At 43.9% G+C, this 25600-nt stretch overlaps 2 protein-coding genes and 5 non-coding genes across 7 annotated transcripts in view; 3 read left to right on the plus strand and 4 right to left on the minus strand.

Moving 5' to 3' along the window:
- The first annotated feature begins 1967 nt into the window (after positions 1–1967).
- Positions 1968–2903, plus strand: LOC102244690 (olfactory receptor 4D11). Its single transcript, XM_005860453.1, has one exon. It carries the CDS (start codon positions 1968–1970, stop codon positions 2901–2903), a length of 936 nt encoding a protein of 311 aa, XP_005860515.1.
- Positions 2904–8662: 5759 nt separating this feature from the next.
- TRNAV-UAC lies at positions 8663–8735 on the minus strand. Its single transcript has one exon. It is a non-coding gene; the product is annotated as a tRNA-Val (tRNA).
- Positions 8736–9022: 287 nt separating this feature from the next.
- TRNAR-UCU lies at positions 9023–9109 on the plus strand. Its single transcript is given in 2 exon segments — positions 9023–9059; positions 9074–9109. It is a non-coding gene; the product is annotated as a tRNA-Arg (tRNA).
- Positions 9110–12676: 3567 nt separating this feature from the next.
- TRNAK-UUU lies at positions 12677–12749 on the plus strand. Its single transcript has one exon. It is a non-coding gene; the product is annotated as a tRNA-Lys (tRNA).
- Positions 12750–13124: 375 nt separating this feature from the next.
- On the minus strand, positions 13125–13197 carry TRNAF-GAA. Its single transcript has one exon. It is a non-coding gene; the product is annotated as a tRNA-Phe (tRNA).
- Positions 13198–15108: 1911 nt separating this feature from the next.
- On the minus strand, positions 15109–15181 carry TRNAF-GAA. Its single transcript has one exon. It is a non-coding gene; the product is annotated as a tRNA-Phe (tRNA).
- A 4435-nt stretch (positions 15182–19616) lies between these two features.
- OSBP (oxysterol binding protein) overlaps positions 19617–25600 on the minus strand; it is a 34731-nt gene continuing 28747 nt past the window's right edge. The window contains exons 11-14 of the mRNA XM_005860442.2: positions 23888–23983; positions 22902–23083; positions 21921–22141; positions 19617–21826 (exon numbers count right to left, since the gene is read on the minus strand). Coding sequence (XP_005860504.2) covers positions 21684–21826; positions 21921–22141; positions 22902–23083; positions 23888–23983 — 642 coding nt within the window. The 3' untranslated portion in view covers positions 19617–21683. The remainder of the gene's footprint in view (positions 21827–21920; positions 22142–22901; positions 23084–23887; positions 23984–25600) is intronic.

Here is a 25600-nt window from a genome sequence, read left to right on the forward strand (position 1 = left end):
TAATTAAGCCTTGATTGTTGTAGTTATCACTGGGAGGAATTGACCTCCAGGCCAATTGGCTGTGAGAATCAACTGTGTCTATGGTGGGAGAACTTCTGTGCTGGAGACACCCTTCTGGGGCAAGACTTGCTTCAGTGGGGCTTTGGTGCTCACTGAGTCTGCCCCCTGAGTGTGTCCCTTATGGATCTGAGGAGTTGTAATCTGGATGGTCCCACTCTGACCACTGGGTACACTGGCTCTTGGATCTCTAAGGAGGTGCTAATTTAGCCTCTGCCTGAGGCTACCCAGCAGGAGCTATGGAGAGATCTGCAGATTCCTCTTCTTTGTTTGGGGTTTGGAGGTGCCCAGATGAGGCCCAGCTGTGAAGCAATGCAAGCTGCTGTGGGGCCTTGGGCCTTCTTTTGGAAGTTCTGGGTCTCTCTGACCCAGCTGCAGTTTGTTAGGTAATTTTCAGATTGCAAAGGGCCAGGCCTTTCATATGCAAAAGCCTCTGCACACAGCTTGGGTGGGGCGGGGTCTCAGGGAATCAACAGGGCAGAGCAAACAGCTATGGCTGCTCCTCAGTCCTATCCTAAGAGGCCCCGCATCTCAGTGTCCCGGTAATCGCTGCAAGCACCTCAGAGAAAGCCGCCCTCGAGTTCCGACCGATGCCAGACAGTCTAGTTTCTCCCCGTATGAGTCTGGGTCCCCAGAGACTCACCCGGAACTGGAGTTCAGAGCAGTCGGGAGCTTGAGACTCCCTCCCGATTGACAAAGACAACCGTGTCCTCAGTTGCCAGCTCTTTCCACGTGCGCCTCCGTACCTCTGCACTTTACTTCCACACCTCTTCTGAGTCTCAGTGTGCTTTTCTCTTTCCTTCTAGTTGTAGAATTTCCACTCAGCCAGCCTTCCTGTGGTTCTGGATGATGTTCGTTTTGTCTTTTAGTTGTATTTTTTAAGTGGTTGTGCGAAGCAGCAATTTCCGGTGTTTACCTATGCTGCCATCTTGGTTTCTCCTAAAGCACTTTTTTAAGAAATACATTTGAACAATGAACAGAAGAAAAGCTCTGAGTTATACTTTTATTTCTATAGCTGAAGTTTGGGTACCTAAAGTCTTTAAAGTAATAGTAGAAGCAAAGAAGTACCCTTGTGGAAGAATAGAGCAATAGAAAATAATTGTATGGCTTTCAATTTTTCTAACTGTTCATAAAATTAAATTTGTGATTTAGAAAAAGGGGAGGCCTGGCCAGTGTGGCTCAGAGGTTGAGTGTCAACCTATGAACCAGGAAATCGTGGTTCCATTCCTTGTTAGGGCACATGCTGGGCTGCAGGCTCTATCCCCCCAGTGGGAGGTGTGTAGGAGGCAGCCAATCACTGATTCTCTCATATTATTGATGTCTCTGTCTCTTTCTCCCTCTCCCTTGCTCTCTGAAATGAATACAAATATATTTTCTAATTAGATAAATAAAGGGAAGAGTGTTTCTGCAGAACTCAGTCCAAAGAGAACCATTTTGCAGATAGAGGTTCTTAAACTATTTAAATGGAGTGCCCGGTCTGGGGGGAAAAATCCTCCTGTGGAATTCGAAAGACCCCAGTCACAGCAAATAGGCACTTGCCTTAACCACACACCAATCTGACTCCATTTTTATATCCTTTGTGTCACAATAGTCCTTTTCTGAATATTTCACATCCACCTGTTTATCTTGGGTACTTAGAACTTGTATACTTAAAACATTGTTTTTATGTATTTTCTAAAATATTATAATTTACAGAGTAAAGAATAATTAAGTGCATGCTTGTGCAATAAGATGTCATTTTGGACACACTGGCAATAACCTAAGCTATTCATGTGGTGATAACAACTCACTGGTTTTCAGACCTAATACCTGCCTCTATAAACCTGAATCTATTAAGGGAGAGTAAACACTTTCTGAAATAACAATTTTCATTTTTTCCAAGCTACATGAGGAAGAGGAAACATGATTCAATGGATTTGGGAAATGGCACCAGAGTGAAAGAATTTATATTTCTGGGACTTACTCAGTCCCAAGACCTGAGTTTGGTCTTATTTCTTTTTCTGTGTTTTGTGTACATGACAACTCTGCTGGGAAACCTCCTCATCATGGTTACCGTGACCTGTGAGTCTCGCCTTCACACCCCCATGTACTTCCTGCTCCGCAATCTAGCCATCCTTGACATCTGCTTCTCCTCCATCACTGCTCCGAAGGTCCTAGTAGACCTTCTGTCGAAGATAAAGACCATATCCTATGCAAGCTGCATGACACAGATGTTTTTCTTCCACCTCCTCGGTGGGGCAGACATTTTCTCTCTCTCTGTGATGGCCTTTGATCGCTACATAGCCATCTCCAAGCCCCTGCACTATGTGACCATCATGAGGAGGGGGCGTTGCACTGCCCTCATTGCAGCCTCCTGGGCGGGGGGCTTTGTCCACTCCATCGTCCAGATTTCCCTGTTGCTCCCGCTCCCCTTCTGTGGACCCAATGTGCTTGACACTTTCTACTGCGATGTGCCCCAGGTCCTCAACCTCGCCTGCACAGACACCTTTGCACTTGAGCTTCTGATGATTTCCAACAATGGCTTAGTCACTACCCTGTGGTTCTTCTTCCTCCTGGTATCCTACACAGTCATCCTAATGATGCTGAGGTCTCAGGCAGGGGAGGGCAGGAGGAAAGCCATCTCCACCTGCACAGCCCACATCACTGTGGTGACTCTGCATTTTGTGCCCTGCATCTATGTCTACGCCCGGCCCTTCACTGCCCTCCCCACAGATAAGGCGATTGCTGTCACCTTCACTGTCATCTCCCCTCTGCTGAACCCCTTGATCTACACTCTGAGGAACCAGGAAATGAAGTCAGCCATGTGGAGACTGAAGAGAAGACTCATGCTTTCTGTGATGGAATAGAATAAGCATCTCCAACCTCTTCTTCACCAAGGATTCCTTTCATGATTTTTCCTACAGAGTCACACTTCTGTACTCAAATATATTGTCAATAAACCAACTACACTTACTAGATGACATTTTATTTTCCTGTTTAAGTAATAGATTATTAATAACCCAACCTTCTGGTAAGCAGGAAATAACTAGTATTATAGGATTAAGCTAATTGATGTATTTCCACTCAAGGACAACTATAAAACAGCGAAGAAATTAATTGAATTCAACTGCTTTTTCAAGAGGTAAGTAAATAGCCCAAACCAGTTTGGCTCAGTGGATAGAGGATCAGCCTGTGGACTGAAGGGTCCTGGGTTTGATTCCAGTCAAGGGCATGTACCTTGGTTGTGGGCACATCCCCAGTAGGGGATGTGCAGGAGGCAGCTGATTGCTCATTGATGTTTCTGGCTCTCTATCCTTCTCCATTCCTCTCTGTAAAAATCAATAAAATATATTTTTTAAAAGAGGTAAGTAAATAGAAGCCTATATATAGAGTGATTTGCTCAAGAACTTGTATAAATTCAATTACAGAGAAGTTTCCAGCTACCCAATCTATTGCTCTTCCGCCATGTGAATGTAATTTATTACATTACTAGATCTGTCTATGCCAAATCCTGTTCTAGAAAGATCTCATGATCAGTGCCTCTGAAATACACATACCTGGGTACATGTCGCTTATCACAGATTAAGAAATTTTCTCCATTTAGTTAAACTCCATATGGTCTTGTGACCTAAAAGGTACATAATGGTTGTCCTCCTGCATTCTTACCAGGAATGAAAAAGCTTGAGATTTCCCATAATGGCCTAACAGAATTTATCTTATGCAGTACTAGACATGTCAGATTCACGGTCTCATGGAATGCTTAGACAAAGGCAGAACCTCGGGATCCTACACCAAGAGCAATCCATTCTCACTATGCAAGACCTGATTTCTCCAGGTGCCGCCTTACCAGGGCCAACCTCAGATGGGCTTTACTATTGAGGATCTACACATTCTTCCCACCAGAGAGAGAAGGGACATGTTAAGGGAGGTAAACCTCTAACCAGTCTATCTTCCAATCTGCTGGTGTTTGTAAAGAGGCAGTCTAGGCTAGCGCTTTCATCTGGGGAAGCATGATAAAAGTAAAGTGAAAAGGAAAGCATTTTAGCTGAAAGCTCTGGGATCTGAGTCAAACAGACCTGGGTCCAGATCCTACCTCTGCCATCCACCAGCTGTGAACAAAGTATTGTAACGCTTCACAGGCCATAGTTCACCTATATAAAGGTACTTAAAATATTCATCTCATGGAGTTATTGTGAAGATTAAAATGAGATGATACATGTGAAACATATGATGCCTGGCAGATGATAAATGCTCAGTTAAAGACTAGTGTCATTATTTTTTTTAAATATATTTTATTGATTTTTTTACAGAGAGGAAGGGAGAGGGATAGAGAGTTAGAAACATCGATGAGAGAGAAACATCGATCAGCTGTCTCCTGCACACTCCCCACTGGGGATGTGCCCGCAACCAAGGTACATGCCCTTGACCAGAATCGAACCTGGGACCCTTGAGTCCGCAGGCCAATGCTCTACCCACTGAGCCAAACTGGTTAGGGTCATTATTAATATCATCCTTATTGCACTGTTACACCCTTCTCCTACGTGGCCTATAGTCCTCATTATTTAAAAACCTGGGACCCTTGAGTCCACAGGCCGATGCTCTATCCACTGAGCCAAACCGGTTAGGGCGTCATTATTAATATCATCCTTATTGCACTGTTACACTCTTCTCCTACGTGGCCTATAGTCCTCATTATTTAAAAACAAACAAAAAACCTGATGGGTTCCTGGCTGGTTTGGTTCATTGGATGGAGCATCGGCCTGTGGACTGAAGGGTCCTGGATTTGATTCTGGTCAAGGGCACATGCCTGGGTCGTGGGCAAATACATTGTTAAAAAACTGATGGGGCCCGGACCGGTTTGGCTCAGTGGATAGAGTGTCAGCCTGCGGACTCAAGGGTTCCAGGTTCGATTCTGGTCAAGGGCATGTACCTTCGTTGCGGGCACATCCCCAGTGGGGAGTGTGCAGGAGGCAGCTGATCGATGTTTCTCTCTCATCGATGTTTCTAACTTTCTATCCCTCTCCCTTCCTCTCTGTAAAAAAAATCAATAAAATTCTATCTCTCTCCCTTCCTCTCTGTAAAAAAATCAATAAAATATATATTTTTTAAAAACTGATGGGGATAGAAAGCATGGGAATGTATATTAAATTGAAAGCATCTACCATCTTAAAATGTCTAGCTTTCTGTCATTAAAACTTGACAATAAGTTTGCTTGCTATTTATACAGCTTAGAGAGTTGCTCTAAAGCTGATGAGATAGAGCATTGGAAAGATTCATATCAAATAATTTAATGGTTCCAAGATAAATCCTGGCTTTGAGAGTAGAAAAAAGAGAGCAGACCAAGACATCAGACCTAGGAGATAGAAAAGAGCTCAAGGAGAGTTAGTCAAAGAATAGTGAATGCTGAAGACAAACTTAACTGATGTCCCTCCTGGCATCTGGACTAGCCCCATAAGTATTCATAAACTAACTGGTTTAATTGTTCGCCATTCCCTGTCTCCTCATCTATCAATTCTAACTTTTTACAATATTAACTTACTTCCCCTAATATGCAAAATCTAAGAATAATTCTTACTTTTCATCATGCATAGGTCAGGTAGCTCTCTGGTCTCAAGAGTCCGCAGGCTTCTCTTTTTGAAATTGCCTATGAAAAATGCATAACACAGACCACCTTATAGTCCATTTCATGAATTGTGTCCTTTCCATTCCTTCCTATCTCTTGTGACTCACTCAAATCAGATTTTTGTCGCCATGTCAGAATTGGGTGGCACCAAAGATGTATGGGGTCTGAATCACTGTAGCTCAGAAGCATAATCCCTGTCACAGCACTGTCCCTGAGACTTCCTCAAACCCGTGTAAACACACAACATACCTGATTCAATAATTCAGGGGAAGGGGAAAGCAATTGCATTGGATTACAACATGTATCATTTATCTGGATGGACATAAAATCACAAGCTGGGCTTCATTCCTCCCCTCTGAAATCAGTGTTTGTCAGTTGATTAGAGCGCCATCCCCATACACCAAGGTTGCAGGTTTGATCCCTGGTCAGGGCACAAACTACAAGAATCAACCAATGAATGCATAAGTAAGTGGAACAACAAATTGTTGTCTTTCTCTCTCTCTTCTTTCTCTCTCTCTCTCTCTCTCTCTCTCTCTTTCTCTAAAAAAATCAATAAATACAAATTTTAAAAAAGAAATCAGTTTTTATTATTTCTTAAGCTTTGCTGCTAAGAGCCATAGAAAAGTCAACCCATTCTGGGCACACACATGGCTTTCAAACTGCCTTTTCCTGCCTTGCTTCCTGAATCAAACATTTTAGCAGTCAACATTTCTGGCTGCCCATGAACCCAATAACATAATTCTAAAGAAATCAAATTGATGAACATCAAGATCTGTCACTATGCTACCTCTAAGTGAGCTGTGGATCTCAGAGATGCAGACTAAAATAATTGCATGGGGCAATGTACCCATCACATAAACTGAAATTGCACATATAAATCTACACTGTCCAGGCCCTGAGAGCTGCTCTGACAGCCGCCACAGAGCTTTGATTTTCCCATTGCTGCCTTTTATTGAAGTTTCATTTCTCAGCAGGTTGCAGCCAACCCCCAGTGAATCTGATGTAGGTGCCTTGGGCATCACCACACTCTGAGCAGCACTGCTCCAGGTCAGTGCTTTCAAGCTGCAGATCCTGAAACTCTAAGGGGTGTGATGCCATTAGTAAGTCTGAACACGCATTTTTTTTAATGAAGTAGAATAATCTAGGGTAAAATAGAAAAATACCTAATTAATCAAATATATTTTTAAAAATTGTTCCTTGAAACCTTTATTTCAGACACACATATGAGTACAGTGGTCTTGATGTAAATAAAGTGTGTTTATTAGCGTGTGTTTCAGTGAAAAAAGGTTTGAAAGTCACTGGTCTAGGACGTCCTCTCTTGTTACCATGCCCTCGTCCCCTTAAATATGCAGCAGCATACCTCATACTCTGCTCCTGCCCCTGTACTAGATCTGTCCAACGTCAACATTCAGGGAATGTGTAACAGCCACTAAAAGGAGCCAAATCCTGGATCCTGAAGGTCAGAGAGCCTCTATGACTAAACCAGGCGATTCATCAAATCTAAAAGTCTAAGAAAGTAGGGGAGGGGGAGGCCCCCAAGGACTTTAGCACCATCAGAACCAACCTCATGGGCCTGAGAAATCACTCCATAAAGCCATGTGTCTTTGAGAAACAAGTGAAGTTGTTTCCAGTTCTACTGATATTGAGGCTGAAGGACAGAAAGTATTATAGACATTGTATCCAAACTGTCATGGACCGGCACCAGATGTTCTTTAAAGATGATAATGAGGAAAAGGCGAAAGTCTTTTTAATTTAAATGAAGTATGAGGGCAGTGGGCTTGGAGTCCATCCACAAAGGAGGGAGGTGGCTTTGGGGATTATCCCTCAACTCAGTGGTAGCAGCAACATTTAAAAATAGCCCAAGCTAAGTGAAATAAGTCAGTCAGAGAAAGATAAATATCACATGCTCTCACTCATTTGTGGATTATAATGAACAACATAAACCCATGAACAAAAGCAGATGTAGAGACAGAGAAGCATCGATCAGATGCTCAAAACTCAGAGGGAAGGTAGGGGAGGGGGGAGGTGAGGGGGAGAGATCAACCAAAGGACTTGTAGGCATGCATGTGGACAACAGGGGGTGAGGGTGAGGGCAGGATTGGGGGGATGAGAGGACATTGGGGGGATAAGGACACATTTGTAATATCTTAATCAATAAAGGGAAAATAAATAAAATCTTTAAAAAAAATAGCCCAAGCAAGGTTTAGGAGGGAGCAGGCGGAGGACCCAGCACACCCACCTGGGACTGCTCTCTGGCTCTTAACTCTGTGCCGCTCAGACTCCTACCTTCCCTCCCAGGCTGGGGGACAGGCGTCCTGTGTTCCAGTGTTGGCTGGAACAAACAGTAAGTTTCTTAGCAGCCTTCAGTTTTCTCAGGCGCTTTAAACGGAGTTAGGGTCTTCCTAGGGACGAGGCTTTGGGCTGCTGGAAACGGAGATCGCGTTACTGTTTGTTCTGGTCTCTCTGGGCCGAGGTTGATGGGTGTCGTTGAGAGGAACGCTCGGAGGAGCCAACCTAGATTTTGGTCAAGGAGAAAACCTTTGTCAGAGAGACATCGTGTAAAACATGCAGGGCTGTTTGAACTCTACCACAAGCATGTCTTTTTTCAAAAAGTATTTTTAATTTAGGTATCAGTGGACTTGGAGTTAATCAACAAAGGAGGGAGGTAGCGTCGGGATATCCAACTACTACTAAATGGTGGCACCTGCAAGGTTGAGAAGGGAGCAGGAGGGCCCAGGACTGCCGCCCTGACACCTGCAGGCAATGGCGCCAGCGCCGGGGCGCGCAGCGATTCGAGTTGGGTCAGGGCGCCTGCACCTCCCGGGAGTTGCCACACGGGGGCAGCCTTGTCGGCCGATCTACGGAGGCGCGCAGGCAAACGGAGATGGCGTGGCGAGACTAAGCGTGGAACACGGGACGAAACCGCACCTTCTCCTGCTTCCTGGAGCAAAATAAGGAAGATCAGACAGACAGAAGGAAACCCTACCCCAAGGTTTCAGAAAATGGCTCCACTGGGGCTCGAACCCAGGACCTTCTGCGTGTAAAGCAGACGTGCTAACCGCTACACTATGGAACCGCACGTGGGGCTCTCGTTCGCCAAGACGGAATAACTCCACACAGAGACCTTTTTCTTTCCGCTGTGGAATGAGGCTGAAATGTGATGTCAGGCGATCTTTGAAGGAAAGAAATATTCAAAAGAGTTTCAGACTCTCAAACACAACTCCGATCCACGCTTCTTCTTGGCAACACAGAGGACACGATTTCTTGGAGAAAAATATCGTACCCTGGCCCGCCAGCAAGCAATCCCCGGTAGACACCACTCCTGCCATGATGTAAGCATCGCAGGAAAGAGTGTTGCCGCTTGGCTCTGTGGCGCAATGGATAGCGCATTGGACTTCTAGACAGGTTAGAGGCATTCAAAGGTTGTGGGTTCGAGTCCCACCAGAGTCGTTTTTGTTTTGATAAGAGGGAGGGAAACTAGAAGTAAAAAGAGAAAAAGCAGAAAAAAACCCTACTCATTTAGTAGTAAAATCTCTAATCCGACTAGCCCACCATGAAAAGGAAAGAAACTGATTCCAGTGCTTTTGTTAGGTCCTCATTGGTGAAGGTGTGAGAAATCCCACTACCCAGTCTTGATTATTTTCATGTGGCTCCAGAATTTCCGTCGACTGAAGATGAAGAAAATAGCTGTATGTGATAAAGTTAATGAGATATTTTTCTTTCTGTACATTATTGTTCTTTTACATCAGGAATAAAAATTTTAAATTATCCTGCAACTTTTCAGCAGCTCAGTCCTACTCAGATCATCAATCAATAAGAACAGGCCAGATAGGTTCCTAGGTGGTTTAGTGGATAAAGCCTTGGCTTCAAGGCTTAGTGGGTTTTGTGTTTTTGTGGGTTCAAACCCCATCTCTGCTAGAGGCTATTCTGCTTTTACCAAGCAGAAACAGGAAAAACTTTTCCAAACTCCCGAATATTTCACCATGGTTAACTGTTTGTGTGTCTGTTGAGCAATCCTAGGTTTTTCTCCAGGTGACAGTAGCCAAGACAGTTAAGTGACAATGATATTCCAATCTGAAAGTTAGTGACTTTTTGCCAGATATGGTTTGCAAAACAGAAAATGATCTGTGTGAAACTATACTACATTGTGGGGGAAGCACACTGTGCAGTAAAAACATTCACTCTTTGAAATTAGTTCTTTCTTAAGATCCTGCCATGTGACAAGTACTGTTCTAAATCCTGGGATTGTGGGAATGCAGAAATAAAAAATGCAAAACTAAACAAAAAATAACAGCAACAAAAAAGACCAGGTCCTAACCAACAAGGTTACTGCCCTGAGGCATTTTTATGACAGAATAACAGAGGGGAGAGACGGTTTATAAACAAGCAAATAAGTGGAATTTCAAGTGGCAATAAATGCTGCTATAATGAAAATAAAGCGGGGTGGCACGGTAGAGTGGCATAGAACTTTCTCAGGACAAATTTATTCCATTTGATGATGGAATCATTCACCTTGAGAGGAATGTTCTCCCCTTCTCTCTACCAAGACCAATTCTGCCCCTCATCCTACACTAAAAGCCTTCCCTGCCCCTTGGCCCGCATTCAACTATCCATTCATTCATTCAGCAATGGTTTTTGAGAGCTTGCTGTGTGCCAGCCACTGACCCAGGCATTGGGGATATACAGGGAGTTTCTGTCCTCACAGCAGAAACATTCTAGAGGAAAGACAGACCCATTAAACAGGTGTTTAAGGTTGGTTGTGATGGGTGCAGCAACAGTGACAGGCTCAGAGCCCCCAGTACCTAATTCCTTCTGGAGATCAAGCAGGGATCTCTGGGGCAAGTCCTGATCTCTGCCTCTCTGTACAGATAGGATGGAACTACTAAAACAAAGGTGGGAAGAAAATGGCATTTCAAGTGGGGAAGGGGGGTGACATAAAAAAGCGGAGGGGGGGGGAGGGGGACTGTGGTGTGTTAAAGGAAATACAAAGATCTCCAGTTAACTGTCTCTATGCTAAGCAGGCTACTAATATATTGTATTCAGTGTCTGGCTCCTGTCAATCTAGTCTGTCCTAGGAGAACAGGAAACAGGTCCTCATGCTCTCCTGCATTCAGAGCTGTACTTAGCAGCCATTGTGACCGCAGGACTGTTGTAAGAAGCTGAGCCAAAGGCTCACTAACTGCCCCCAGGATTGACCTTGTGGCCCAGGAGGCTGTCTTCCAGGGGGGCCTGGATTTAGTGTTCTTGGTTGAGCCCAGACTTGTCATCTGATTCTTAGGGCCCCACATCTTTATTTGTGGAAACTGTACCTAATTCATTTGTGATTTTTCAATACCAGCAACTCTCCCACAGAACCTTGAGGCCTGGAGGGATTTCCTGCTGGGAAGGAAATACCAGCTTTTAACATTTCTCTGCTGGGATCTGTAGAACACACGGGATCTGGGATGCTTGGTCGGAAGAGCTGCCTATGTGATCACAGAAGGTGGAATAACTTAACAGATTACTTCTTTTTTTGTTCTTCGTTTAATTTATTACAAGAAATACATGCTTGTTTTTTAAAATCCAATAATACAGATGTACCTGAAGAAAATGGTGAGAGCCCCCCCATTTTCAAACATCATATATATGCCAAATATATTAATATATATAGTTTAAGGATTCAGATACATATCTTTTAATTTTTTTCATAAATATTATACCATGCACATTGTTTAGCACCTTGTGTTGTTTTTGCTTTACATGGATATCTTTCCGTACGGATCACCTTTTATTTTTTAAAATATATATTTTATTGATTTTTTACAGAGAGGAAGGGAGAGGGATAGAGAGTTAGAAACATCGATCAGCTGCCTCCTGCACACCCCCTCCTGGGGATGTGCCCGCAACCAAGGTACATGCCCTTGACCAGAATAGAACCGCAGTCTGAAGCTCTATCCACTGAGCCAAACCGGTTAGGGCCAGGCCACCTTTTAAACATTGCTCATAGTTCCCGGTACATTTCTGCATGAAAGAATGCAGACCTCAGGGTTCCCTCACATAGTGGTGTCCCTGAACTCCCAGGAGGACTGAAATGCTTGTGAGGCTCCACCCGGTAGGATTCCCTCCCCGAGTCTTCACCCAATGCCTGAAGAAATGGCATGGCATAATAACGGAGCAGGACGAATAAAAAAAAACGACTCATTAATTATGTCCGGGACACAGCGGCCCAGGGTAACAGGACTCCCTAAAACTATAAATTTCAGCCTGTAGCTTGTCTGATCAAAACCTCTCCAATGACAGCTTCAGGAAAACGTTCAGTCCCCAGCGCACGTGCTTTCCCGTGTGCTCAGGAGTCTCTTTCCAAGCCTCCAGGGGGCGCAGTCACCACGCTCAGCCCTTAGGCATCACCAGCCCCTGAAGACTTGGCGGCTCCTTGATTCCGGCGTTGGCCCGGTCCTCCGGAATCCGGAAGGGCGGGCCTCCTACCATCAAAGCTTGGACTGGGTGCTTCTGTTCTTGGTTTTTCCGCCCCACTTAGGACCCGGGACCCGGGACCCGCGACCCGGGACCCGGGACCCGGTCTTTGCAGCTCCGCAAACTTGCTCGGGTCCCGGAGCGCGGCATGCACTCAATGTAAGTCTGTCCAATAAACTGTTGGAAGCCTAATCAATTATTCATGATGCTCCACCCACAAGACGCTCCCAATCTGCAAAGATTGGGATTAGGCCAAAATTGGGATGAGAAATCCCGCTGCTGCCCGAGGCCCGCCCAAAGGTCCTCCATCTGGAGAATTCCTCCTGAAGGGGCCTTCAGCTCCCTTTAAGACGCGGGAGGACGGCAGGTCAGGCAGTCTGCCTGTGGTGGGAGGAAAGGAGGAATAAAGACTCCATTCCGCCTAACGCCTGCTCAGTTTGATTTTGTACTTTCACTTCTCAGTGAATCAGCCAAAAGATTCAGAATTTTAATCCAATAAGAACAGAATGTGGCCACTTGGCCTATTTTACTGCAGATTGGTGTGAGCAAGATCTCCCTCCCAGAGCCCGGATAGCTCAGTCGGTAGAGCATCAGACTTTTAATCTGAGGGTCCAGGGTTCAAGTCCCTGTTCGGGCGGACTTGTTTTTATACACACACCCAACTCGACATTTGCACTGGATGAGAAAAACTTTCAAGTCCCGCGAGTTGACTGCACTGGAAACCAAACCCAATACCTTTCACCTATAACCCCGCTACTCGTTACCAATTAATATCCAGTAGTCTAACTAGAGTGAGTGATTAAAGGACTGGGTGAAGATCATTACGAGGTTTATGATTTCTTTTTCTTTCTTTTTTTTTCTTTACTTTCTTTGGTTCATGATTTCTTTAACAGGCTCAAGCTCTTAGTTTCCTCAGTACTAAATACTGTAGTCTCGTTGTCATGTGCCTGCTAAAACACTATAAAGGAAGACATGAACCCAGTCCTAACCAAAGATAGGTCTGCAAAAGGTCTGCCGAAACCCGGGATCGAACCAGGGACCTTTAGATCTTCAGTCTAACGCTCTCCCAACTGAGCTATTTCGGCGAGCTCAAGAAAAGCTTCTATGCTGTTCAGGGCACTTTTTTTGGTTTGTTTTTTGAGAGTTACATTTATTAAAGCTGGGGACAGTGAAATAAGGAAAGCCCTAGAATAGAAGACCCAGTAGGAGAGAGCCTAAGCGGGGCTGCTTTTGGCTCACTGAGAAATAAAGTGAAAGAAGTGAGCCAAGGAAGGGCAGCTGCTATCAGCCCAAGGAGAGTCAGAGGAAAAGGGGGGCCTTGGAGGGAGATTCAGGGGATTAGCCCGGGAGGAGCTGCTGCTGCCCATTGCTCCCCTGGTTGCAAATCTCCTGGGGTCCCTTGGAGTTTAGGAGATGTAGGTCTGAGAGGGAAGAAAGGCCTGGGCCTGCTCCCGCGAGGGAGAAAAAGCTGTTCAGGATTTTTTTTTTTTAAATCCATCATCAGCCTTTCAATTTCTAAGTTCACCCTCCAAATTTAGCTCTGAGGTTTTGAAAGCTGCGAATGAGAAAACAGACCACAAAATATGCCTTGTAATGGTGAAAGTTAATCCAACGTCTTTCCCCCACTCTCTATTTTCCCATAACAGCAATTTTCCATAGAAACTACAAACAGGTATAAGCTCAGCCTCTAGAGATGATTGGGGTCTCTCTTCCTTCTAGTGAGGAAACTCCGTCTGTGGGGTGGCTTTCCTTGTTTATCCTCTCTGCTCCATAAACTTGCTTCCGCTTGAAACACTATGCTGGCTTGGGTTTTAATTCTTTCTTGCCAAGCCAAAAACCATCTTGGCTCTGCTGGAGGCGCCCACTAGGGACTCGCCCCTCTGGCATCATTACCAAAATGCTTTCTTCCACCCAAGAACCCAGTGATTTGAGGGATGAAACCCCTCATCAGCTAGCATCTTGGCAAAGATTACAGCAAGTGGAGGGCATTTAATGGGTCCAAAGCAATACTTCCCAATTTTGCCTTTTTCACCAAACCGGGTTTTGTAGGAGGTAAGAGCTGGACCTCACTCCTCTCGCCCACGGCCTGCCTGCCAAGGAGGCGGAGAAAGCATTCCTTAAGCGTGTGTTCCATCACCTTTGCCTTGAATGCAGGGGCTCATCGTCTTAAGAATGTTTTTTAAAAATTAGAATCCTGGGGCAGGAGGGAGGGGAGTAAGAGATCAACCGAAGGACTTGTATGCATGCATATAAGCATAACTAATGGACATAAGACACTGGGGGGTAAGGGAGGGCAGGGGATTGTCAAGGGGGGGGGAAGGACACATATGTAATACCCTTTGTAATACTTATAATATTTTTTTAAAAATACTTTTAGCAAAAAAAAAAAAACAAATAAAAAATTTAAATAAATAAATAAATAAATAAATAAAAATTAGAATCCTGTCCAAAGCCTCCAAATTTCCCTCTTTTCTGTCACCATCCCAAGCTAGTGTGGGCAACTCTGGAAGCCTGGGGACAGGTGAGAATAGGAAATATCGGTCCCCCCTGAGAAATCCAGTTCGCCCAGACTAGAGTTTGAGTATCTTTGTCCCAGGATGGAGGTGGGGGTGGGGTAAGAGGTGCGCACCCAGTTCAAAGCGGTGCGAGGATACGATGTGCAGTAGTGGTTTGCGACTTAGTAAATAAAAGTAGTTACATTTGAGTTTCAGAGAAACAACGAATATGTATGTACTTTGTAATCGCAATATTTGTGAATGCTTATACTAAAAAAAAAAAAAAATGTTCGCCAAACTAGATGGGGCTTCCGATCCCCACCCTCACCCGATCTCCACTAAAATCTGTCCCAAAGGGAAAAAACTGACCAAACAGTTCATTCCTTCCATGTCAACCCACGCACGCGCGAGTGGGACTGTCCACAGGGTGGCGACCTGGGACTTTGTCATAAAAAGGAGAGTACTATCTGGAAAACCCTTGGTGGTGGGGTCTAAAAGCACTGCCGAAACCCGGGATCGAACCAGGGACCTTTAGATCTTCAGTCTAACGCTCTCCCAACTGAGCTATTTCGGCGACACCTGGGCGGGGCTGTTCCTCATATGTGTAATGAACATTTGTTTCATTGTACCAAACTAGGTCAGTACAGTACAGAGGTCCGACTGGAGTTAGGCATTCAATAAATATCACAGAGGTGAGGAGACAGGACTCTGTTATAAGCTAGAAGTAATAACTACTTTTACTTTTCGCAGTTGTTTTAACTGTTTTGCAATCTGCTTTCCTCGTTTAAAAAATAAATCATGGACTTCTTTTCATGCCAGTTGTGTAGACTGTTTTATTCTTTTTAACCCATACACAGTATTGAATTGTATGGATATAACACAATCCACTTAAACAAATTCCTAATGATGGACATTTTTACTCCCCCCCTCCTAGTTTTCATTATTAAAAACAATATTTCAATAATTATCATTTTGTATTTATTTGTTATTCTTCTGAGAGGGCAGATTTCCCAAGGTCAAAAGATAGGAACATTTTGAATTTTTCACGTAATTGTCAAATTGGACTCAGGAAATGTATGGAAGAGGACAGTAAGGCAATTTGTAAAGATTTCAAATGTGGACTTACAATGGTACCTCCAGGTGAGGTATACATAGTCATTATACCTCTATGTTAAAAGCATTGATTTGCTAAGCCTAAATATTTAAAATATACCTCAATTTTTGTAAGTCCACATTGGCATTTAAAATTTTTTTAATATATAGACATTGTTAAAGAGTGGAATTGGCTCAGACTGCTCTCAAACTTCTGGAAGCAAGCTGTGGTTTAATAATATACCCTAATATGCTTGTTGTATTCCACCTCCTCCCATTTCATAATTTTGCATCATTTGTGTTTGTATAACCAGGTGGGGCAAAAGTGGGTTTACAGTGGTTCATATGGAAAATAATACAATAAATAATAATATCAGAATGAACTCTGTTTTATGCACTCACAATCATAAACGTACTTCTGCCCCGCCCTGTATATATAATTGAACTAGCCTTGGCCCTCACTGAATCAGAAGCTCTGTTGATGGGGCTCAGGACTATATATTTCTAAGCTGACAAGGTGATTTTAATGTGGAGCCTCGCTCAGCACCCCATTCCTCAGTTCTCATACAAAAATGTAGTGGTTACACATAGACCCATGTCTTAATCGCTTGCGCAACCTCTCCACAGGTATCTCCAGCTCAGTATGTCCAAAAATGAATCCATCTTTCCCTCTAAACGTATTTACCTTACAACCACCTTCCATCTAAGTTTCCCAAGCCAGAGAAATACAAATTCCTTCCTCCCTTGTTCTGCTCATCACCCATAATTGTACCCAAGTGCCGGTCATTTTCAGTTCATTATTTCTGGAATCCCTCTACTTCAGTGGTTCTCAACCTTGGCTGCACATTGGAATCACCTGGGAATCTTTTTAAAATCCTGATTTCTGGGCCTCATCCTCCGGAAATTCTGTTTCTTTGTTATGGGGTGGGGCCACAACATTAGTAACAAAGAAACAGAATTTCCGGAGGATGAGGCCCAGAAATCAGGATTTTAAAAAGATTCCCAGCCGTAATCGGTTTGGCTCAGTGGATAGAGCGTCGGCCTGCGGACTGAAAGGTCCTAGGTTCGATTCCGGTCAAGGGCATGTTCTTAATTGATCTTCCTACTACAAATTAGTTTCCACACTGGAATCCATCATCCAACTTAAAAATCTTTCACTGGCTCCCTCGCTGAAAAGAAAAACCAAGGCTTCTTTACACGGTACATCGAGACTTCCCCTAAGGGGCTTTCCCGCTCTTCAGCATCATATCTGTGCTCTCTCCTTCACTCTAAACTCTAAGCATCCATACAGCCATCCACACTCAGGATGCGTTCCTTGACTTGGCTCGTCATCTTTGTCCATGCAGCATTTTTGCCATTACCCTTCTGCTAACCTCCATTAAAACTTCAACTTTGAACTTCCATACTGTCTCCTAAATTCTAGAAACCTTCTCTGGCATGTATCTATCCCCTCCCTCCCCATCTCTATAAGCTAGTTGCTTTCACACCACTTATCGAACCGGATTGTAGGATTGTAATTCTTTGTTTACCTGAGCTCCTTCTTGCCATTTGTACCCCTCATATATGTTACATAACAGGCTGGAGTAAATGTTCAATGAATGAGGACATTCCTAGCCATATCTCAGGGCTTTACTAACGTCTAAAATCACCTGGTCACCTGCAGGTGTGGCTCAGCGTGGACCTATGAACTAGGACAGCGGTTCTCAACCTATGGGTCGCGACCACTTTGGCGGTCGAAAGACCCTTTCACAGGGGTCGCCTAAGACCATTCTGCATATCAGATATTTACATTACGATTCATAACAGTAGTAACATTACAGTTATGAAGTAGCAACGAAAATAATTTTATGGTTGAGTCACAACATGAGGAACTGTATTTAAAGGGCCAGAAGGTTGAGAACCACTAAACTAGGAGGTCATGGTTTGATTCTAGTCAGGGCACAGGTTTCCAGCTTGATCCCCATTAGGGGGCATGCAGGAGGCAGCTGATCAATGATTGATCATTGATGTTTATCTCTCCCTTCTTCCCTGAAATCAATACAAAACATTTAAAAATAAAATCACCTGGTCAAACGCAGGAGATGTGACCTTGGCAAGGCTATATATTCTGAGCTCTTTAGTTCTTGCCTTTAAGGATGCCTCGTCTGGCCACCCTAGCTCCTTCCCCTGAGAGATCGCTGTGAACTAAAAGAGGGGCACTCTACTTGAAATGAGTAGAGGGGAAAGTCTGAGGAAAATACAACCAGATTATATTGTGAGTTTTGGAAGAGAAAACCATAAAAGGCTTGGAATGCTTCCCACAGGGCAGGGCAGACTACTGGGCAAAAGCTTTATAAACTTTTAGAAGCGAGCTCTAAATTTTTATGACAATCTTAGTGTTTCACAAGGTATACCTTTATAGTGAATAAATTCCAAAGATTTTTTTATGCCACCTTGTAGGACTATACGTTGGTTTTCACTCATCTTGCTGTAAGTCAAGCAGACCCTTGAAATATATGGGATTAATATTTTTGTGGGACTTCAGAGGTCCCTCACAAGAATAGCAATTTGTCATTTTGCTGAGTCATAAATTTTGAGTGTGGTTGGACCCCTTAGGATCCATATCCCAACCCATCATTTCACAGTAGCCCATTAAAGGATTAAAGAAGGGAGTATTAAAATGTTTCAGGTATATTTGACTGCTGCTAGTGGAGAAAATTACTAGTATATACCACAGTGGTATTCAAGATTGCAGGATGCAGCTCTAACAAATGTAGAGGGTCTACTGGGATGGTTTTTAGCTCCCCCCCCCAAAAAAACACTGCTGAAACTTAACATCTGGTCCAGCATTGGGAATCAGACAAATGTCTTAAACAGATAAATGGCCTCTCCAGAACCAGGCTAGAAAAACATCCCTGACGAGAGCCATGACACCTTAAGGAGCCTGAGGCCGGACTTCAAGAATGCTCCTTCCTACAGGTGGACCCCTTCCCCCTCCCGCCCCAAGATGGCACTATCCACATTAATAAGTCGGTGGAAACAGAAATGCGAATTTCTGTGTGATGTGATCTAATGCAGGAGGAAACAACTATCAGCTGCTTTCCAACCCAGTTTCTCCCAGAACACAAGGTTGGAGGGGTCACAAACTCTGGGGTTAAACAAACTGGCTTTGAATTCCAACAATGTGACTAACCAATCAGCTATGTGACCTTGAGTGAATTTGTAGGTTAGCCGTTTCAGTGCCTTTCTTCATATTCAACATGGTGATTGTAACATTAACCTCTTCAGATTGTTAAAGTGTAAACCAATGCAGAGTCCCTATCTCAGTGCCGGGTGCACGCGAGATGCTCAGTAGGTGTGCAGGCCTCCACAGCCCACGGAGCGGGAACTGTGCTTGCTCCCTAGGCCTCTCCAGGCCCCTTTGATTACTCTGCCCCACTCCTCCCCTCCCTGAACTCTACAGAGAAAACCTAAACGAGCATTTTCACTGTTACTTCTCCGTAAGGTCTTTAAATCAATACTTAATTGCTTACATTTCAAAATATAGATTTGAATTCCTGTATGAAACAGCTCAGAATTTAAGAACCTAAACAGGAAGAGAAATTAAGTTTTTATGTTTGAGGTGAAACAGGCCCGGAATCAATAACCAAGGTGGGACACCGAGGATGACATTACTCTGAAGTGGGGGTGGGGTGGGGGGGCTCCAGAGTGCTGTTCAGCAGCTGAAACACCTGGAGATCTGAGCCGTTTTTCTTTCCGTTTGTGAAGATCATCATCCCAGATCCCTGAGAACAGATCACCCCTGGGCCTGCTCTCACCACCATTTCCTACCTAATAGAAGTGAATCAGACAAACAATATGACTTTTTAAAAATTATTTAATTTAGTAGTTTTCTTGGGAAAAAAGAAAAACAAGGCAAAACAACCAAAAATATATAGTTTTGTTTTGTTTTCATGTGACTTTATTTCACCTGAAGGACTGGAAGCTTCTTCCATTGGCAGGAATCTGACTGGGGACCAGGCTGGAAGTGTGGTGGAGGGAGAAGGGGGGCAGGAAGAGAGAAGTTCATTTAGTCGGGGATTCCCGCTGTCTAAAGCCTGATTCATCATGTCTTTGCTTTTATGGGCCTCCCTGAAAGAAGCCCAGAACAGCAACTTGTATATGTTGGGCATTGGCGTCTTCGTAGGAAAATCCCCAGAAGTGGCCCCTCTCAAGTTCATCACAGCTGGGAAGAGAGGAAGGGCGGTGGGAAAGGACCCTATAAATGGTATAAATGGTATAAATCCAGCTTCCGGGAGGGCTGGCTTCCTCTGGAATGACAGTGGCCCCTGGGACCCACACTGGCTGAGGCTCAGCAGTTAAGGAACAGAAATAAAAAACACAAACAAAAGGCATACAAGGAAGGCACCTCAATTTGTGATCCTCAACCAAGGGTGGGTTGCACGGGGTGAGATTTCTGAACAAGACAACTCAAACAAAAACAGAACAAAAATGGAGGAAGCCAGGGCCCAACAGGGGTTCTCTTACCCACCCCGTGTGATGCTGCTTCCAGCCCCATGTCCTCTGAAGGAAGTTCTTTTGGGAGTCAGCTGTGGGTGCTGTGATTTGGACAGAAGCAGAATTAAGTGGGAAATTACCCTCCTGACTTTCGACCCATACTCTTCCTGACAAAAGACGGAAAAAGGCAGGAAAGAAGTTAGGATTTCATTTTCAAGAGTTAGGTAATTAGAACAGACTTCAGACAGCAGTGGGCACCCCATGACACAAGTCAGGGGTAATGTCCCTATTCAGTAGCTGCCAGACACAGCCCTGCTCAGGTTCTGCCTGTCTGCCCTTACAGGATGGAAAGCAGGAGGGTCTGACCCACATCCCCATGTCCAACAGACAGTCCCAGGGAGACCAGAGATATCAAAAAACAAGATTCTTAATGGGAATAAGGAAAATCAAACAAAAAAATTAGATTTTTCTCTACATATATATAATATACAGTTATTTAACACATTATTCCATAGGTGGCTCCAGTCCGTGGGGTTTGAGAGATGGTGACAACTTTTATTCCAGATGAACTGCTTCTCTCAAGTTCTGCAGAGCAGAACGGGATAGGTAATGTTTTGCTCCACTCTGGAGCACAGGCCCAAACTGGTGCTGTGCCGAGAGAGAAGTGAGCAAGGCAATGAAGGATGGGGGTGAGGAGGAAGTGGGAAAGCAAAGGTGGCGGCAGTCTTCTTCCAGCTGCCTGTGTTCTCAGAAGTTCTCCGCCTGAGCAAGTCCATAAAACCCCTCGTGAGGACACTGCAACCCTCCGACAACCACCGAAGTGACCTCCGGTTGCTGACAAAGAAGATGGAGAACAGCAGAGGGTGTTTTACGTGAGTGAAGATAGAAACTTCCAAGAATGTAACTGAATGTTCCAACCTTACAGAACAATCCCCCTGGCGAGTGTTCCAAGATGCAGTTATCTGCGCACGGACACCCATGAGAGGGGCTCCCTGGTGAACGTTTCATATCGTCATGCCTAAGCTCCTCCGCAGCCATATGCCTCTGCTGGTGAGTCTTATGTGTTTCTTTTCAAAGGAACTTCTTAAACCAGCTCTTGCTCTGAGCAGCACCAAAACGCCCCTGCGTCATAATCGAGTGTAGATCTTGGCTGAGCAGGACACGACAGGGGAGGCTGGATGACGTCACCTTCCACAGGGGCAGAGGGAGAAGGAAGAGCCAAGAATACCTGACTCTGCAGATGTGGAATAACACTACCTTTCAGCCACTAAGCCTCTCCCTTACGAACATGGGTATCTAGTATGTTGATTTCAGTTTCAATCAGCTAAGGCAACCAGCCAATCACCACCACTGGTGTCTGCTTCTGGTGATTGATTTGGAAAAAAATGATTGGTTAAGACAGACAAACTCGAGGAAAGCCCTGGGTAAGAGGGTCCCAGCAGCCAGCTTTCCCGCATATCCTCTGTCCTCTTGGCCTTTGACTGCTCCTCCTTTTCGTTACTGTCAGTTCAGAAGATGTCCGGGCAGGCGGTCCACTCCTGCTTTTCTTTACACTCCCAGTATCCTCCCCTGTAAGTATGGGTTAACTCCTTGGTAATGGGGTCCATCTCCCGCTTAAACCACAGTGCCTTGTAGGGATCGTAGGGTGTGCCTAAACAGGGGAGTGAAGAAAAACACAATTAGAGTCGCAAATACACTGGTAGCCTCCCCATATCAAGAACCGGAGAAGAGGGCAGGCTTGTTACCATCCTCCGTGGCTTTCACAGCTTCTGCTTCTCTCTTCTTTCTGGAGAGTCTCTGCTTTTCTTCCAGGCGCTGCTTCTCAGCATTGGCTTCATCCCAGCGCCCATCTTCCATCAGCTTCTGGTCGGGCCGCAATCGGCTGTCTGTGGGAGCGGTGCCAGGTTCCCAGGCATTGAGAGTCAGAGCAAGCTCTGAGAAGTAGTACATGTATTCTGCATTCTTCCTAAAAGTAAAGGATGAGAAAGGAAAGGGGTCAGGCTGGAGCCCAGGCCCCAGCTGGATGAAGACAACAGCACCGGGCTGTTCTGCAAGGGGCAGACTTGAGCACCATGGCCCCCTCCCCGAATGGAGACACCCAAACTGAACCATCCCTTGGCTTCCCCCAGCACCACGCAATTCCAGTTTTCTGGGCTTGTGTTGTGCTCGGCTGAAAGTAGAGAGAAATTCATCAGGAACAAGGAAACATTCTACTAAATGAAAATTCCTATTTCTTCTGATTTCTTTTTACCCTCTTTCTGGGATAATCTTGGCTCTTACTATGGACTGAACATATTAAACCTGACAGGCAAACGGCTTTCATCTTAATTTATTTCCAAAGTCCTGAACATTATCTCAGGAAGTTTCCATTGGTGCTGGGCCTTTAGGCTAAATTGTAAACAGGTAGTAGGCACTCTCTCCTCCAGCCATTTCTGAAGAGTTTTGCTCTAAATTATAGAATAATGGCCTTCTGAACCACATTCCAAAGGACCTATAGAAAGCACCAAATATGGTTTGGCAGATTTGGTTTGGTTAGTTTGAACTTCCTTGGGGGAAGGCATGCTACAACTCCAGTTACCCAGTGCCAACCTTCTGGTGATTTCTCCAAAGGTTCTGACTTCTTTCGCTCAGCCCCTCACATAATGAAGTGGGAAGCAACACAGATATGTCATCAATATCACCCCAAGGTTGAGGTTGCAGAGGTACCTGGGCAGACTGATACTCACGGCAAGGGGTTCCTTTTCCACAGCATGACCCTGCTCTCCTCTGCTTCACAGCTTCTCTGTCGAGCATCACCCCCATTCTCCCCAGCGACAGGCTGGACTTTGAAACAATCCATTTTCTCATCCCACGTCCCCAGCAGGATAAAGTGAACCTTCCCTGATGGATCTGTCACTTCCCCTGTCACCTGCAAGGATGGAGAGCAGGGCTTTGGAGTACAGACCATAGTCATCCAGCTTACCTGCTCTTCTGGATACCAAAGTCCTAGGGTAAATACTGGTTAAAACCTATTAGGACAAATACCATGGAGTCATCCAAATTATTTCGTTAAATTTTTTTAAGCTGCTTAAAATAAGCAAGGCATGAGTTAGACGAATTTTTGTTACAATAATACTATGTAGGAAAAGGGCCTGACTGGTACTCAGAATTATGGTATTTTCTTCTCTTCAGAATACACAGAGAGCCACAAACAAATTTAAATCCCTAACTATTTTTCACTCTCCCTTCTTCTACTGAGGAATAAACACACCTCTCGCTCAGACTCATTCCCACAAAGTGCCTGTGCCTTCTTCCTGTAATCCTTTCATTAGTCCTTCCTCTAGTTTCCCACGTTGTCTCTCATTGCTCTTGAGTTTTACTTTTTTTACTTGTAGTCTTTCCCAGAAAAGAGAAGGATTTGGTTTAGCAATGCAATGTTGTCTCCTTTCTTGCTAACTTTCTCCTTTACATCTTCTTTCTTCATTTAATCATAGATAGATAGATAGATAGATAGATAGACAGATAGATATAGATATATCTATCTATATATATGTATATATGTGTGTTTTGGAGATATATATATTTAGACACACACACACTCTCTCTGTCTTTCTCCCTCCCACCCTCCTTCCCTCCCCATCCATTCATCCAACCGTCTATCCCAGCCCCAAAGGAGTAGGCTTTCTAAGGGATACACACTAAATGAAAAAATTTAAATTCCAACGTCTCTTACCTTTCTTGCTACATCCCGAGAAAAGTAGCTATAAGGAACAAATTTAAGATTGCACTTGTCTCCTGTCTTGTGATTTATAATATCAATTTCACCAGACTATAAAATGAAAAGAATCAAGGATTAGTTTTATTAATACTGAATGATTTGAATATATGCCAACTCCATGCCTCATAATTCTTACTTTACTATCTTACATTCCAGCACTCCCTTGCTTTAGACTCAGGTCTCAGCCAACCTTGAGATGCTATGGAATCCCTTTGTAACCTTGGTATCCCAGCCTGGGATAAAGACCGAATGACCTTTGCTTTGGTTTTCTTTGAATTGTGTGTCACATGTTAGGTGCCATGATTTGATCTTCAGTACATATACTGATATTCATGTCATAATTTGTTTTTCCAAACCAATCCTCACTGGAACCCTTCGGGAACTCTGTGCTTAAATCAAAGTATTCTAGTCCTGGCTGGGTGGCTCAGTTGGTTGGAGGGTCGATCCATACACCAAAAGGTTGCAGGTTCCTGGCTGGGGCACATGCTTAGGTTTTGAGTTCAATCCCTGGTTGGGGAGTGTATGGGAGGAAACTGATTAATGCTTCTCTCTCACATCAATGTTTCTCTCTCTCTCTCAAAATCAATAAAAATCTATCTTTGGGTGAAGATAAAAAAAAAAGTATTAGACTTACAATTTCAAAGTTACATGTTGCAAGCCTTTCTACACTTTATTCCCCACATCTGCCATGAAGTTTTTCCTGACAGTTAAGAAAATTCTCAAAATCAATAAAAATATATCCTTGGGTGAAGATAAAAAAAAAAAGTATTAGACTTACAATTTCAAAGTTACGTGTTGCAAGCCTTTCTACACTTTATTCCCCACATCTGCCATGAAGTTTTTCCTGACAGTTAAGAAAACGTTCCCTCTCTTTTCTGAATTTACTGCAAAATCATTGTCTTAAGCACATACCGACAATTAAGCATACATTAGTACACCTCTTCCCATAGAGTATTTAAAAAAAAATTATTTTTTCAGATAAAATCTGTTTATAGGTGAATTCTTTAGAATTCTTTTTTTTTTTAAATATTTTTTTCCAGACAAAATCTGTTTATAGGTGAATTCTTTAGAATTCTTTTTTTTTTTAAATATTTTTTTCCAGACAAAATCTGTTTATAGGTGAATTATTTTGTCAGACTTTCCACCTGAACAAATTAGTCACACATGCAATGATACAATAACTCTTCGAAGGACAACGTTTCATTTGACTTTGTATCCTTAGGACCTGATACTCTGCCTGGTTGTAAACGTCTAATGACTAATGAAAGAATGAAGAGTGAGAGTTGTGTTTTATTATTTTCTTGTATCCTTCACAGTGCCCAATAGTTTTAGTAGTCACTGAACGTTACAAGTTGGTCATCCTATCTAATAATAGACAAACATGGTAATTGACCGTACCTTCGCTACCCCGCCCATTGGCTAATCAGTGTGATATGCAAATTAACCACCAACAATGATGGCGGCTAATTTGCATACTGCAGGCAGGGCAGGACAGCGTGAGCCGCCATCCAGGGCAGCCCCGCCCCAGAAGCCCCAGAAGCTGCCTGATATGGTAGTAACTCTATCAGTAAGCACTCTGAAAGTCAGTGGCATAAATGCACCAATTAAAAGACAGATTATGAGGGTGAATCAAAAACAAAACCCACTTTAAATATAAAGACACATATA

The sequence above is a fragment of the Myotis brandtii genome, unplaced genomic scaffold (assembly GCF_000412655.1).
Source record: "Myotis brandtii unplaced genomic scaffold, ASM41265v1 scaffold1341, whole genome shotgun sequence".
In the NCBI taxonomy this organism is placed as follows: Eukaryota; Metazoa; Chordata; class Mammalia; order Chiroptera; family Vespertilionidae; genus Myotis; species Myotis brandtii.